The sequence below is a fragment of the Siniperca chuatsi genome, linkage group LG23 (genome assembly GCF_020085105.1).
Source record: "Siniperca chuatsi isolate FFG_IHB_CAS linkage group LG23, ASM2008510v1, whole genome shotgun sequence".
Classification (NCBI taxonomy): Eukaryota; Metazoa; Chordata; class Actinopteri; order Centrarchiformes; family Sinipercidae; genus Siniperca; species Siniperca chuatsi.
In genome coordinates, this window is record NC_058064.1 from 16,862,312 (window position 1) to 16,876,296 (window position 13,985).

Here is a 13,985-nt window from a genome sequence, read left to right on the forward strand (position 1 = left end):
ATCACTGATTACCTTCTCAATTTTTGATGATGATAATAACAGATATCACTGCCGATGACTGGTACATGTGATGTATTAATTGTAATACCACCCATATTATCATTAATTAATTTTCACAGCCGCGTGCATTGGTTGCCTGTAATAACGACTGCTCTGATACTGTTGGAGGACCTCAACACTGCGACACAATCAGTGAAAATGCTCTTCCTCTTTGCTGTTTTTTTATTACATTCAACGGTCTAAAGAAAACAGAAATATTGATATGCAAAATGATTATTAATGGTGTGTCTACATCCATGTATGGCTAACTGCAGGACTGGAAATCAGGCTTTTGCACGTGCACCCAGTTTCACAATGATTGATATTTATGAAACAGAAGCATGCATATGCATATTTAAATGTCTGGCTTTGTGCATACAGAGTTTTGGTTGTGAACCTGTGCAAAGTTCTGGCCCCAGGTCTACAAACAAAATGCATGTCAGTGTCAGGTCTTAAGGATCATCATTTTTGCATCATATTTTAGTTGATTGTGTTTACTGGCTTGGTTTTCATATTACTACCATACTTTTTCATATTACTACCATACCATCACTTTCCTCACAGATGTGTCTTGATGAGCCAAAACAACAACTAAATAAAAAGATGCAACAAAGCCTGACTGCTGGTTCCTGCTTCCAGGGCATAAAAAGTGCAGCTTACATGCAATTTTGCCACCACTGTGTGCGACGTGAAACGTGGCACGCACTGCACAGCCTACAGTACAGCAGAGCGACACGCCACAAGGTACAGTAGTTATGGCTTGTTGTTCCCTGCTGCACTGCTGTAGTCAGCCCTTTGGCTTCTCCGCTCTCTGCTGCCAAAACCTCCAGCGAGCTGCTCGGCTCCAAGTAAGAACACTGGTCTGGCTGAAAGTCGGATCACAGCAGCCAAAGTATGATAAACCACAGAGGAACGTTTCTGTCCTCCACCGTCCTTACACAGCTCCTGGCGTGGTTAATAAAAGCCATTGATTAATTAGTGGTGATTAATGCCGGGGAGTGGGTGTGTTAACAGTTGGTGATTGAGGAGTTTATTGAGCTTGTTTTACTGTTGCAATCATTGGAAGTAGTTTCGTCGCAGCATCAGCTAGATGGCTAAAATGTGGATGTAAAAGTAAATGTGAGGTGGAAGTTTTAAACTGTTTGTAGTTCAGCACAACAAACTTCAGAATTCAATAAAAAAAACATTTATTGCTCTTAGAGGGCCTTATTAACACTAGCTGCTCACATTATTGTACCTGTGAGGACACTGATACCTACACTAATACTGAATTTCAATGAAACATGCTTAATTCTAACCAAGCAAGCTGATTTATTTCTTAATTCACAGCACTTTGACAGATTTTGCATCATGAAGTAATCATTATACTATTAACACATTTAGTCATCCATTAACTTCCATTAATCTTTTGATCATAATCCCTTATTAGCTTCAGATATGGATGTTTTACTTATTATATTTTTCAGATACAGAAGAATTTTATGATATACTTAAAAAATCCACTCTCAAAATCAATTTCATGACAATCCTGAAGGTGTCCGATATGATAGTTCATTACAGAACAGTAAGCAAACTAATCAGTGAAACCGGTGAGGTTTTTGGTGTAACTGACAACAGCTAACAATGGCATCATAACCAATAAATAACAACAACAACAACAAATCTTTACTCAAAGTAGCTTTTATTTAGCTTTTACTCCAGTCAAACCATGGCACTAACCTCACAGAAATCAAGAATGAACAGAATGTAAATAATTCAAGAAAGCTTCATAATCAATAAATACCATAGGAAACGATTTGATGTGCACATATTGCTAGGACTGTTGCCATCAGTTGCTAACTAATGGCTAGGCTATACTTGGGCTATGATTAGACGTCTGCTAAACTTTCATTGACAGCCCAAATTGTTTTAGCCTAGACGTCAGGTCTACGTATAGATGACTATTAGATGTCTTTTAAATGCAAAATTGCTTGCTGGGTACTAAGCTGTGATTGGTCGACTGTTTCTCTAACAACCGTCAGTGAACACAACACCACGGTTTGTAACCGTTACTGCTCACGATTGCTAACGCTAACGCTAGTCACTGTATGTGATCATGTCAAACATCCTCGCCAATCGATATCATAACAAATTAAAACGTAGATGACTCACCTGAAACGCATGACCAGATGCTGTTCAGGATATATTGGCTCTCTGTAGTTGGTGGTTTTTTGATGGAGGGGACCACCATCTCTAGGGGCGTCTTGAACTGCCCAACAGTCATCCTAAAATAGCCCCTGAAGCGCCCATGGTACATTTTTAGCTCCTGTACCAGTCGATGATACTCTCCACTCTACTTTCTCTCTTGTAATAATGGATGTACCCAATGTTCCCATCCAATGTTTTTTTTTGAGTCAAAAGATACATTAGAAACTAGTCGCCGCTACTGCTGCTGCTTGAAAACTCCATGACAAGGATGAATCAATGACTGTGTGCGGGTACAAAGCTTTAATTTTCGGTGGAATGCATGGAAAGCGAATATTCGTGTCAGACTTGGTGTGAAAGGTTTGAACGCAAAAAATCGTCAGCGGATATTCCACATTTTTGTTTAGTTTTTTCCTTTCGTCCCCGTTGTGAAAAGGCCGTAAATGTGCCCTGTGGAGTTTTCTTGTAAGCAAACAAAAGTTTACATTTACTGTTTCTCACCAAAACATATTGTTTGAATCCTTGAGGTCTAACAAAAAAGGTGCTGAAAGCATTTCCATCCTCATTTAACATTTGCAAAGCAATTTTTTAAATATTTCAAATCCTGTATTGTTTATATCCATGTTTGCTTGCCACAAGTCTTCTTCTTCACTGTCTCTGTTGATGCATTGCTATGTTTCTTGGCGTGTTACCGCCACCAGCTGTTGGTGGAAGGATATAAATTGCACCACCTTGCACAGCCCCACATAATACAAACAAAACTGGGACACTCTTGTAAAAACATTGCTCCATTGTGCTACTAGTGGTCATAAACTCCACAGGACACCTCTCAAAGACATGGAAATAATGTTGAAAAACAGTATTCCTTTAACTGAGCTGACTTCAGCTTAAGTGTCAATGGATGTATAAAGTCACTTTAGCTTATGTTCATTGAAATCGTCACCAAGAGCCAAATTTGGAAAGGGCAACCAGAAGTAATAGACTTACATGCCTTTCATATTAGTATAACAGTTATTATGTACAATGTCAGCGCTCAACAGTCCCAAATGCAATTCATTTTCTGTAAATATATAAAAATATTTTAGATTAGCTGAATGGATTTGAGAAAGTTCTCTAAATTGGTTTAAACAATACCCTGAATTACTTGACGTTTTTGCCATGTGTGTGGTTCCTGATCTCGCCAAGGTCGGACAGCCTCGTCACATTCCTCGTCGTTCCCGGCCCCATAGATGGAGGGAGGGAGGCAACCAGATTACATTAGCAGACCCTTGTCTGATTTCTTCTTTTTTTCTCTCCTTCTGTTTAATTTTCTGTCCTGAAAGATACCAGTCTCAGCCAGACAGGGCCAACCCTCTTTCCTTTCCAATCCCTACAGAACACATAACAAGACTCTCCTCCTTTGGTTACCTCAGGTGACGATTTACTGCTTAGACCACACAGAGATGATTCTCTCTCACACACACACACACACACACACACACACACACACACCCCGACCCCGGTGAAAACCCATTTTAATCAGTGAAGAAACTGTCTGCCTGGAGCAGCCTCAACACCTAATACCTTGGACAGGTTCATCTTGTTACCGAGCAAATAAATCCCGCTCACAGACACGCTGAGTTTAGACATGGCTTTAAGAGGCCTGAGGGTGGTTTCCTTTAGGAGCGCAGTGACTGTAATGAAAGAATACAGCGGCCGTGAGGCCCACTCCACCATCCGTGCTTTTGTAATATAGCCATGAATACAAATGGCCCCGCTAATTCACTCAAACTCCTAACAACACTCATTTCCCCTTCTGCCAGAGGTCATTTGGTGCTCTATTGCTCTTGCAGCTCCTATCTTCAATATATCTGCCTCCCATGGGACTCTTCTCCAAATCCTCAACACAATCACTGTTAAGCAACTAAACATTCTCTAATTTGTTTTGCTAGTAGATGTGCCTAAGTTACACCCTCTCCTGTTTGGATTGTAGAGGTGTAATTCAAATGAATCTACAAGTCTTTGTTATTTTAGTTGTTGGCATGCATCCTTTGTTTTCTGTGCAACCTTTGCTTCCTTTGGTGCGATGTGGAGATGAGCCCTGGAGTGCGATCGCAGCTGGAGGCGATCCAGAGCTTTGGCAGCCCTGACCGGGCCACCGCCCAGGATCTGAGCCACTGCCAGGTTGCTTTGGTGCCACTGGGCCTGGAGCCACACCCACAACCACAGGGAGTCTTAGATCCAGGCCAGGGGACCACAACATGATCCTAGGCTACAGGGAGTCACTGTTCACACAGAGAATGGAGGGTTCTTCAAGGTTCTTTGGACACTCTATGCGTGCAGTTCTAGATAAAAACCCAATCAAAGAACTGTCTGATATGTTTGAGGTAAACTTAACATAACCTTAATGAAGTATAGGACTCAAAATTCTTAAAATCCAATGTACAACATTGATTGTGATTAGATGCAAAGCTAAGCTGTATTGCTTTATTTGTTTACATTTAAAACATTTTCAACGTTATTCCCTTTTTCAGTTGAAGAGTGCTTTTCCAAAAGTCACACTGTCCACCTTTGATCAAACTTTACTCAGACATTTCAATTTGTTTCCTACCGTCAGCCAAGTGAATCTCAATCTACCAGTTAAAATAAACAAAAATGTTGATTTTCGCAAAATTGTACAGTGGACAGAGGGGGTTTTGGAAAACCCTCTCCAGTTGTTTCTGATTGACGATGTTTATCATTTAACAAAAGCATACAAAGTTTTTATTAGCAGAGCGCCAGAAAAAGTATTAGAGTAAAGCCCAAAGCTAATATATTTGTTTAATGTTTGACGGGACTAAACATTTTGTTATATAAATGCAAGAGTGCTCTGCTACAGTGCTGCCAAAAAGCAAGACAAGGCAATCCTTCTCATATGTAAATAATCAATTTAATTGATTTGGATTTGCAACAGTTATTATATTCTTGAAGTTGCACAAGGCAAGATTATAATGTTAATGTATAATGTGGCAACTTTGTTGGCCTTAAAGAAAAAGTGAGGTTGCAACAAAGAGAACCGAGTGGGAGCCCCATTGAGATAAATCTAAAGTCACTAAAGTCCAGTCTCTGTGGCAGTTTACTGATGTCATGCTATAGAAGTTTTGACCATTGAAGCTCAAGTACTTTTCAAACTGTTGTCTCTTAAAGAAGCGTACCATGATAACACTTTGAAATAGTTTGACATTTTGGGAAATATGCTTATTTGCTTTCTTTCTGAGAGTTAGATGAGAAGCTTTACACCCCTCTCATGCCGGTGCGTTAAATGCAGCTAAAGCCGGAAGTGGATTAGCTTCCCCCTTCTTCCGCGCTGGAAGAAGGGGGAAAAAGCTAGTCAACAACAACAAAATTTCTATCTCGATATTACAAGCCGGAGCCTGACGTAAACATTTTTCCCACTTAGTTGCCTGTAATTGTAGTCTAAATGCTTTGATATGAACATAATAATTCTGTGCAGCAGACTCCACTAAAAATACTGCATAAGCATGTAACTCCCCCTAAAAATACAAATTGTCTTTTTTGAAGTACTATTTGTGTATGGATTAAACAAAAGCGATACCTGTTAATTTGTGAGCTTTATTGATAGGCAATTTTTTAAACTTTTGAGAGAGCTAGGCTAGCTGTTTCCCCCTTAATGCTAAGCGAGCTATTCACTCCCAGCTACAGCTCCATACTTAACTCGTAGACATGAGAGTGGTAGCAAGCCTGTCATCTTCCAGAAAGAGAGCAAAATGTTGAACTTTCAGTTTTTTACACCATAAAAAGACTTCTATTTTGGTATGAGCTTACATGACAATTTTGTGGCACTATGTAGAGTTTTTTGTTTTGCTATAGTGTCTGTCCTTGTAACAGGAAAGCACAGATTTTTCTCTCTAAGGTGCATTTCCCTCCGATGTGGGAGAGCCAGTTCAGCACAATGCACCATTGTGTACAAGTGCTGCGCAGGTCCTTGGTATGTACTGTTTGACATTTGTGGCATTCCCACCGAGTTCTACCCCGATTATCCTTATCATTGAGAGACAGACTGATGGGACGAAGATAAGGCCCTTACCAGCCTTTGAGCCAGGCACAGGGCCGTTATGAAGACAAATGTTCCCTGTGGAGCCCATTAGAAGGTCAGAGATTCTGTATGATAAATGGATCTGGAGCATATTGTCTTGGGTTTGAATAGTTTTCTGCTTTAGGAATTCTGGTCAAAACATCCAGTTGGCACTGTTGTACTGTATATTGTAAAATGTCCTTACACAACTGTAAGGCTTGCAGTGTATTATAACCAGACAGATATAAAGGGTGGTGAACTCCTTTCTGGCTTTAAACATTTTTATTGGCACTTTGAGTGTTACCTACTATTCATTACTGGCTTTAACAAATTTTAATTCTTACCATAAGGGGCATTGGAAACAAGCTGTAAACACAAGACTGAAATGTTATCACATATAAAGTTGATATGGTGCGACATCAGCGTTCATTTCATGTCATGTTTCTGGTCACCTGATTAATTTAATTCCAATATTCACTCTCCTTTTAGCTCTGTTTTGGTCTTCACCAACCCCTGAGAGAAATATCTGGCTCTAGCTGCTAAATGCTCCACTGTGTTCACTAGCTTGTCGCTAACTTTGTCTGTCTGCCATTTGGTGCTGGGCAGGTAGCGTACAGTGAGTTTATCAGGGGTTTTTCATGGAAAACAAGTGGCTAATGTGTCTGGAAATGACACAAAAGTGTGAGACCCAAAAAATTCAATTTGCTGGCTGTAAAACCAAAACAATGAGCTGTAAGAAGCTAAAATGCACTGTAGACCTGAGGGAAAATGCAGAGTCTGGTAATAAATCTCTGTGGGCTCATCACTAAGAGCAACAACTAGCACCTACACATAGTCATTAAATCCTTTTTCAGGGGATTGTAGCAGCTTTAAGTATTTTAATGTTTTGAAGCATGCTGCAGTTCACTATAAATAGCCCATGACTCACACATACATCAAGTACAGTTATGCAGTGTCACTTTCAATATTATTTAACATTTTTTAGACAAGTCAAAAATCAGTCAGTAGTGTGAAATAATTCAAAATTTTGTGAATAAAATTTTCCTAGTTGAAACATATTTCATGTCTAGAAATAAATGACAATATCAACATCAAATAAGGCAGATTCACTAGTATTAAGACACTTGAGACAAACTGTTCTAAAGATTAATATGATGTTACCCTTTTCACAGATTTGACTTGACTATAAGAATTACTTTTTTAAGATGAATATTTTTTCCAGCACGTCTGTACCTATCTTGTTCAATGTACTGTTCAAGTGGGCTCATGATTCCAACCTTTATTGCACCACTGATAACCCATTCAAAGGGTGCATTAGCATATCGCCCGTGAAGTGATGACTGTGAAGCATAGATGTGCAGCTTTAGTGTAATCTCTGACCCGCAGGGAGCCCTGCTTCCGCAGAATGAGTCCGAGTGAAGAGACAGAAAAACAAAGTTAATGGGTGACAAACCTCAGTAATACTCTGCTGCTATAGGGCAATGACTCCATTAACTGTAGCCCAGTGAAAGCCATCCCACTGAGCTGAACGTCTTCTGCATCTGGCCTTTCTGTGATAATGAGGTAGCACAAAGGTGTAGTCTACCTGGTTTTGTGCATGCATGAGCTTAGCATCACGTAGAGAAAACAGTTTTGAGTGAACAGATCATAATAGATAAAAACAAGGGATAAGAGGTTGTCCTTACTACTTAACATCTGCATTGTGAATATACAGTATCAGACAGATGGAAAATGTCACTGTTGGAGTATCAAGTGCTGTGAGGATATGTATGCATTTAATTTTGGTCATGAATCCCTAACATCCATACAATTTTGCATTTATCGTGAATGGAACTCTTCCTGAACGTACTCTGACGAACGTACTGGTGACCATGTTTAATGTGAATCCCACAAGAGAAGACCCAGTGAGATTAACTTTTTTGCAACTGTATTAATGCCTACATAGAACTTGTTTCTGGAGTGAGTTGTCAATTAATTGATTGAATAAACAAATAAATTGGCAAAAATGCATTTTGCATTTATTTGATAGTGGGCAGTTGAGAGGTGACTGGAAATGGCAGCAAAGAGAGGAGGTATTTTATAGAACAATGAATAGAATAATGAACCGGTGAATTGAGAAATTAATTGGCAGATTAATCAGTAATGAAAATAATAGTTATTTGCAGCCCTACTTGCTTCCATACCTGCATTCAACCCCTCCAATCTGAATTGAAAGGTTTTCCAATTGGATGGTAGGACAGGTATATTTTAAATCAATGTCTTGGCTCATGCAGCGCTAAACTTCCCATGCACACTCTTAAGCAGAATGTTGTTCTCTTTTAACTTCGGTGTTTGCTAGAAACAGCATGTTACTCAAATCAGCCCATGCATTTATCAGGAACTTGTGTTTCACATGAACTGTCGAGTCTGGTTTGGTTCTGGAGCCTCAATAAACAGCTTCATCCAGTATAAATAGCAGAGCCTTTGGTCTGTTGCCACTGCGGGTGAGTGCAGCAGCAGGGAGGAACAGCTGTAGTCGCTCTGTCGCCGAGACCAGATCACTCCTCAGTCATCCTGCCAGCCTTGTCCATGCCATCTAACATAAGCAACACTTGAAGACCCAGAACCTGTTTGAGGGCCTGGCTGTAATTTTACCCTACAACCTGCAACCCTTTACCTCCTGTGTGTGTATACCTGTGCATATATGCATGCACAGTTTTATTGTGAATGTGTGATGTGCAAGTGTCTGTGTCTGCAAGTTAACAGAAGTCATTTAGCAAAAGCTTTGTGAAGCTGCTGTTCACCTGCGAAAAACATATACAGACATTTTTACTTTCATTTGAATTATTAAAGCTGCATGTATCAATATTTTTATATTTTACATCAGATCAAATTATTTTGTGTAATGTGAAAAGGATAATTTGTAGTGACAAACCCACAAAGAATTATCAGGTGACTCTGAAGTTCTCCTCAGCTCTACGTAGCATTTTAGGGTCACCTCATTGTTTTGTTTTATGGACCGCAACTTTACTGTTTGGGTTCTTTCTCACTGCTCTCAGCAACCTAATTTCCAGCTGCAGCAGGCAGCTGATTTCAGAGATCAGCCAAACAAAGACAAAGTTAGCGACTAGCTAAGAAATTTAATGAATGCAGCTTAAATTATGCAATTTTATTTGTAATTTTGATTACAAATTTTGATTGTTTTAAAGTGCCCTTTCTGTTAAATGACCGGATTTTGACTTTACACAGTTATACAGTATATCTTGTTTGAAAACCATATGTAAAAATCCTGTATTTGTTCATGTAAAATGTATGATTTCTATTCTTTCTATATGAAAATACAATGTGTCATTTGTCTTAATTGATTATGACCCCTTTTATATAGACTTCATAAAGGATTATACTTTATTTTCTGTATACGCTAGTTTAGTTTTGTATGTCAAGTATGGTACTAATCTACTAATCTGCATGGAAACATTAAGTGTGTAGTACTAAATTGGTATATACAATACAAATAGTTTAAGTGTAGGCCTGTCTGAAATCTATATGAAAAGTCATAATCATGTAAGGCAAAACACACTTATGCTGTATGTACAAAAAGTACACTATGTACTGTAAATTTATTTTAAAAATCTATAATGTATGATTCAGAAACATTTTACTGTTTGGGAAAATAGATTTGCAGTGTAGAAATCTAAAGTATAAATAATGCAAGTAAATTGTATCTTTTAACAGCTCTCCACATCACACACTTAACTGATCAAACCAATAAAAATCAAAATAAGAGCATGTTACCGTGAAACAAAAATTGCAAGGATGAGAGATTTTAAAAAGTGCAGTAAATGACAGGAATCTGAAACGTTCGCAGTTGCACAATACCTGAATCAAAACTGAAAACAATAATAGATAAAACATGACTGCAGTCAAAGTGAATTTCCTGTGTTAATGTGAAATGTAGGCTGCTTTAAATGTGGCCTCCAGGTGCCTGATGGGATGCTTGGCCCAGCTCCCACAACAGTTTGTAAAGGAAGGATTAGGCTGTGTTAATTGGATAGATGGTCCAAAAAGATTAGGTGCACCGAGGAGCATTTCTTCACCCCTTCAGCCTGACACAGTCGCTGAAAAATGGAGCCCTTGGCTGTAAACACAAGGCTCAGATACAGTGTGTTAATGTGCTGACAGAGCTGTCGGCCCAGGAGGAGCCATTGTGGTTGAGATGTCTGACCCAAGCACAGTCAGGTTAGAGGTGTTAAACAAAAATGTGATTCTTTTAAAACTTTCGTTTAAAAAAAATCCTCTGTTGAAAAAGGGAAATTTATCATTGTATATGTCTGAGTCCAAATGAAAATACTTTTCAGGCAGACAGGACAATGTTTTGTGTTACATGTAAATGTCCTCTTCCTGTTTACACGTAACCTGTCCTGAGACCCCATCCTCAGGACAGGTGACAGATAACTGAGAGATGTTGGGATGGCAACTTGACCAACTGTGTGGGGTGGAGGGCATTTACAAGGGTACTCGACTGCTTCGAGGGTAAAGTTTTATATCCTTGCTTCAAAATTCAAAAAGTCAGATGTCAGGACTAAAAGCCTTTGAAAAAGAGTGGATAACCTTGAATTTACTTAAATCTAAAGTTGAATATAGCACAGAAAGTAAATATTCCTCAGCTTTTTTCCTCCTACGTCACTTGCCACATTCCAAAAAAAGACCTGTGGATGAAGGTTTGGTCTTAGAGTGAAAGATTCCCCCACAAATTTTTGACTCAGCAAAACCAGGAGGAAAATGAGTCTGCAGCCATGCTAGCAACTCTGTGAGGCTGTACTTAGGCACAGAGATGCTTTGAGCTAAATGCTAACATCAGCATGCTAACATGCCCACAAAAACAATGCTAACATGTTGATGTTTAGCAGGGATAATGTTTCCCACATTCACCATTTTCGTTTAGCATGTTAGCATGCTAACATTTGCGAATTAGCACAAAAAACAGTACGGTTGATGGGAATGCCGTCAATTGCAGGTATTTGGTGATAAATTTGGACATGAAGATGGCACTAGATGATTAGTCAGGGGATCACCAAACTTTTTACAATTCACCCTGAGCATAACATGAATGTCTGTGCCAAATTTCATGGCAATCCATCAAATTCTTCTTCAATACTTTGGTCAGTCTGGACCAAAGTGGTGGACTGACCAACCACTACCATAGAATACATTAAGTCAGTTTTCACTCTCCCAAAACCTTGCAGATTGGTAACCCAAACCATGCCAAATTCCACTATCTGATGGCTTTCATTTCCATGTCCATGCTGTTGCAGGTCCTTCAAGCCAGACTTTGCCCTGATTCGCCAGCATGCCTATAGCATGATCCCCGGTGAGGACTTCAGGAACCTTGTGATCGGCCTGCATTTCGGCGGTGTCCCAAGCATCAACTCTCTATTCTCCATCTACAACTTCTGCAGCAAACCTTGGGTGGTAAGCAATCTTTAACTGCTTTCTTTAACCCACACAAAGGTGTCGTGAGTCCCTCCCTCGTGGCTGTCTCTGACTGATTTATTTGGGCTATTAAAGGGAGATGTAACATCTGTCTCTGGAGTCGGTGGAGCGAGTGGCCTCCACTACCACACATTATTACTCAGTCTGTGCTATTTTATAAAGCGATACCATACGTTTTCAGATAACCACAATGTTCTATTTATTTTGATGCTCAGTGAAAATCAAATCACAGAGAACTGAACGTTGCTTGAGATAGGTAATCCATCACTATCCATCATTATTGAATCGTAACTCACTCTTTGCAAATAAGTCTGTTCCTTTGGTTCCCAAACTTCGGCTGTCATGTCCCCCTTTAGAAGCCAAAAACATTTTAAGATTCTTATAATTTTAGATTTAATGTTATTTTATCGTATTATATCAGTTTATCAATATTATTTGATAAGATAATAATATAATAAGATAATATATATATATATACATATATATATATATACACACACATATATATATATATATACACACATATATATATATATATATATATACATATATATATACACATATATATATACATATATATATACATATATATATATATGAGATGTATCAGCATTTCTTTGAGCTCTGTTTATCATGTCGAATCTTTCCATCACTGCTCTGACGGTCATTAATTTTCTGTGTAAGTGTAATGTGTTGCTATGACAACCAGCAACCGTGATTTGTCATGTCATTAGCTGCAGCATAATTGCATATTAAGTCTGAGTTTTTAATACAGTGATTTTGATATTCATTGCTTTTTCTTCTGTTTTGATATGTTTAAAAACATAACATAAAACATAGTTAATGTAAATATTGCAGATTTTTTATGTGGTGAAATGTTATTAAAAAATAAATTAACAATATAATTGATACATCTAGCGGTACCCTTGTCCTGTCCTTAACGCACCCCAGGGTGCCGCGGCACCCACTTTGGGAATCACTGCTCTAGAGAAAGATAGGCTTCTTCATATTTTGGATTTGACTGGTGTGTTTGTTCAGCAAGGATCACACGTTTTTCTTTTCTTTTCTGTCAAAATTGTGTGTATTTTGTACTTTCCATGTCTTTTTGCTCTCTGAATAAATCATGCTAACCTGAATCATGCTAACCTTGCTAGCCTACTCTTGTTTGTTCCCAAATGATCAGATTCATTGCCTCAGTGCCCCCCAGTTGGGGAACCACTGTACTAACTGCATTACCACACAATGATAATGTCACTTTGAGGTGACTGCAGGTTAGCTACTGTATCTGAAGCAACGTTCATGTCTCAATAAATAGATACATTTTTAATTTTTTAGCATACTGAAATAAATTAAAACCAATGGCCTGGAGAGTAGGAAATCAATCAAAAAATCCATGCTATGTTTGGAAAATGGTTGGCAACAATGTAAAGTATATATGAAATTAAGTTAATAAGGCTAAAACGCTCTCCCGTCTGTTACTGGGGATCTATTTAGTTGTTAGTTTGGTATTGGCAGCTTTTGTTGTCAGAGCCTCAGAATCAGAGTAAGGGCTTCTTTTTAGAGCTGCCATTTTGACATTCTACAATCACACCGGGAAAAACACACTCCTTATAAAAGAGGTAGAGAAACATTTCTACATGCACTGTAGCAGAAAATTTCCCATAATACAACGCAGCTACGACGTCACGCTAACCTCACTGTTATGCTAACCCACAGCTGGAGGCAACAAGTTCAAAACCATTAACTGAAGTAGGTAAGGCAGGTAAGAGGAAGTAGGTCCACCAGAAAGGAAAATTACAACACCTCAACATAAAATAACTCTGAAAGCATCTGAAAATAGATTTTCCTTTTAGGGCAACAGGAGTTCAGACCTCCACAGTCAGAGCTGGGTCTAACTGTGCTGGGTCACATTTTATAAGCATCTGTGAGGGCCAGAAAAATATCATCAATTCAAACAAAACACCCCAATGCCATCCAAATCCCCAGATGTTGAGGTCTCGATGATCCATCATGCAATGTGTCCTCTGGTTATAAATGTCGTGCTGTGAACACAGGTGTAACTTCTAAAAGCTTCTCTCTAGCCTCTCTTGTTGACGTCTGACTGTCTTGTTTACTTCTGCTTGCAGTTTTCTCAGATGATTAAGCTCTACCACTCCCTTGGTCCGGAAAAATTCCCCCTGAATGAACAAACCTTCTATCCCAACCACACGCAGATGGTGAGTGCCTCGCAGATATT

General features: G+C 38.9%; 1 protein-coding gene across 1 annotated transcript in view; it reads left to right on the forward strand.

Moving 5' to 3' along the window:
- Window positions 1-13,985, forward strand: part of LOC122871213 (synapsin-3-like) — a 146,397-nt gene that overhangs the window by 69,276 nt on the left and 63,136 nt on the right. The window contains exons 5-6 of the mRNA XM_044186031.1: window positions 11,572-11,728; window positions 13,876-13,965. Coding sequence (XP_044041966.1) covers window positions 11,572-11,728; window positions 13,876-13,965 — 247 coding nt within the window. The remainder of the gene's footprint in view (window positions 1-11,571; window positions 11,729-13,875; window positions 13,966-13,985) is intronic.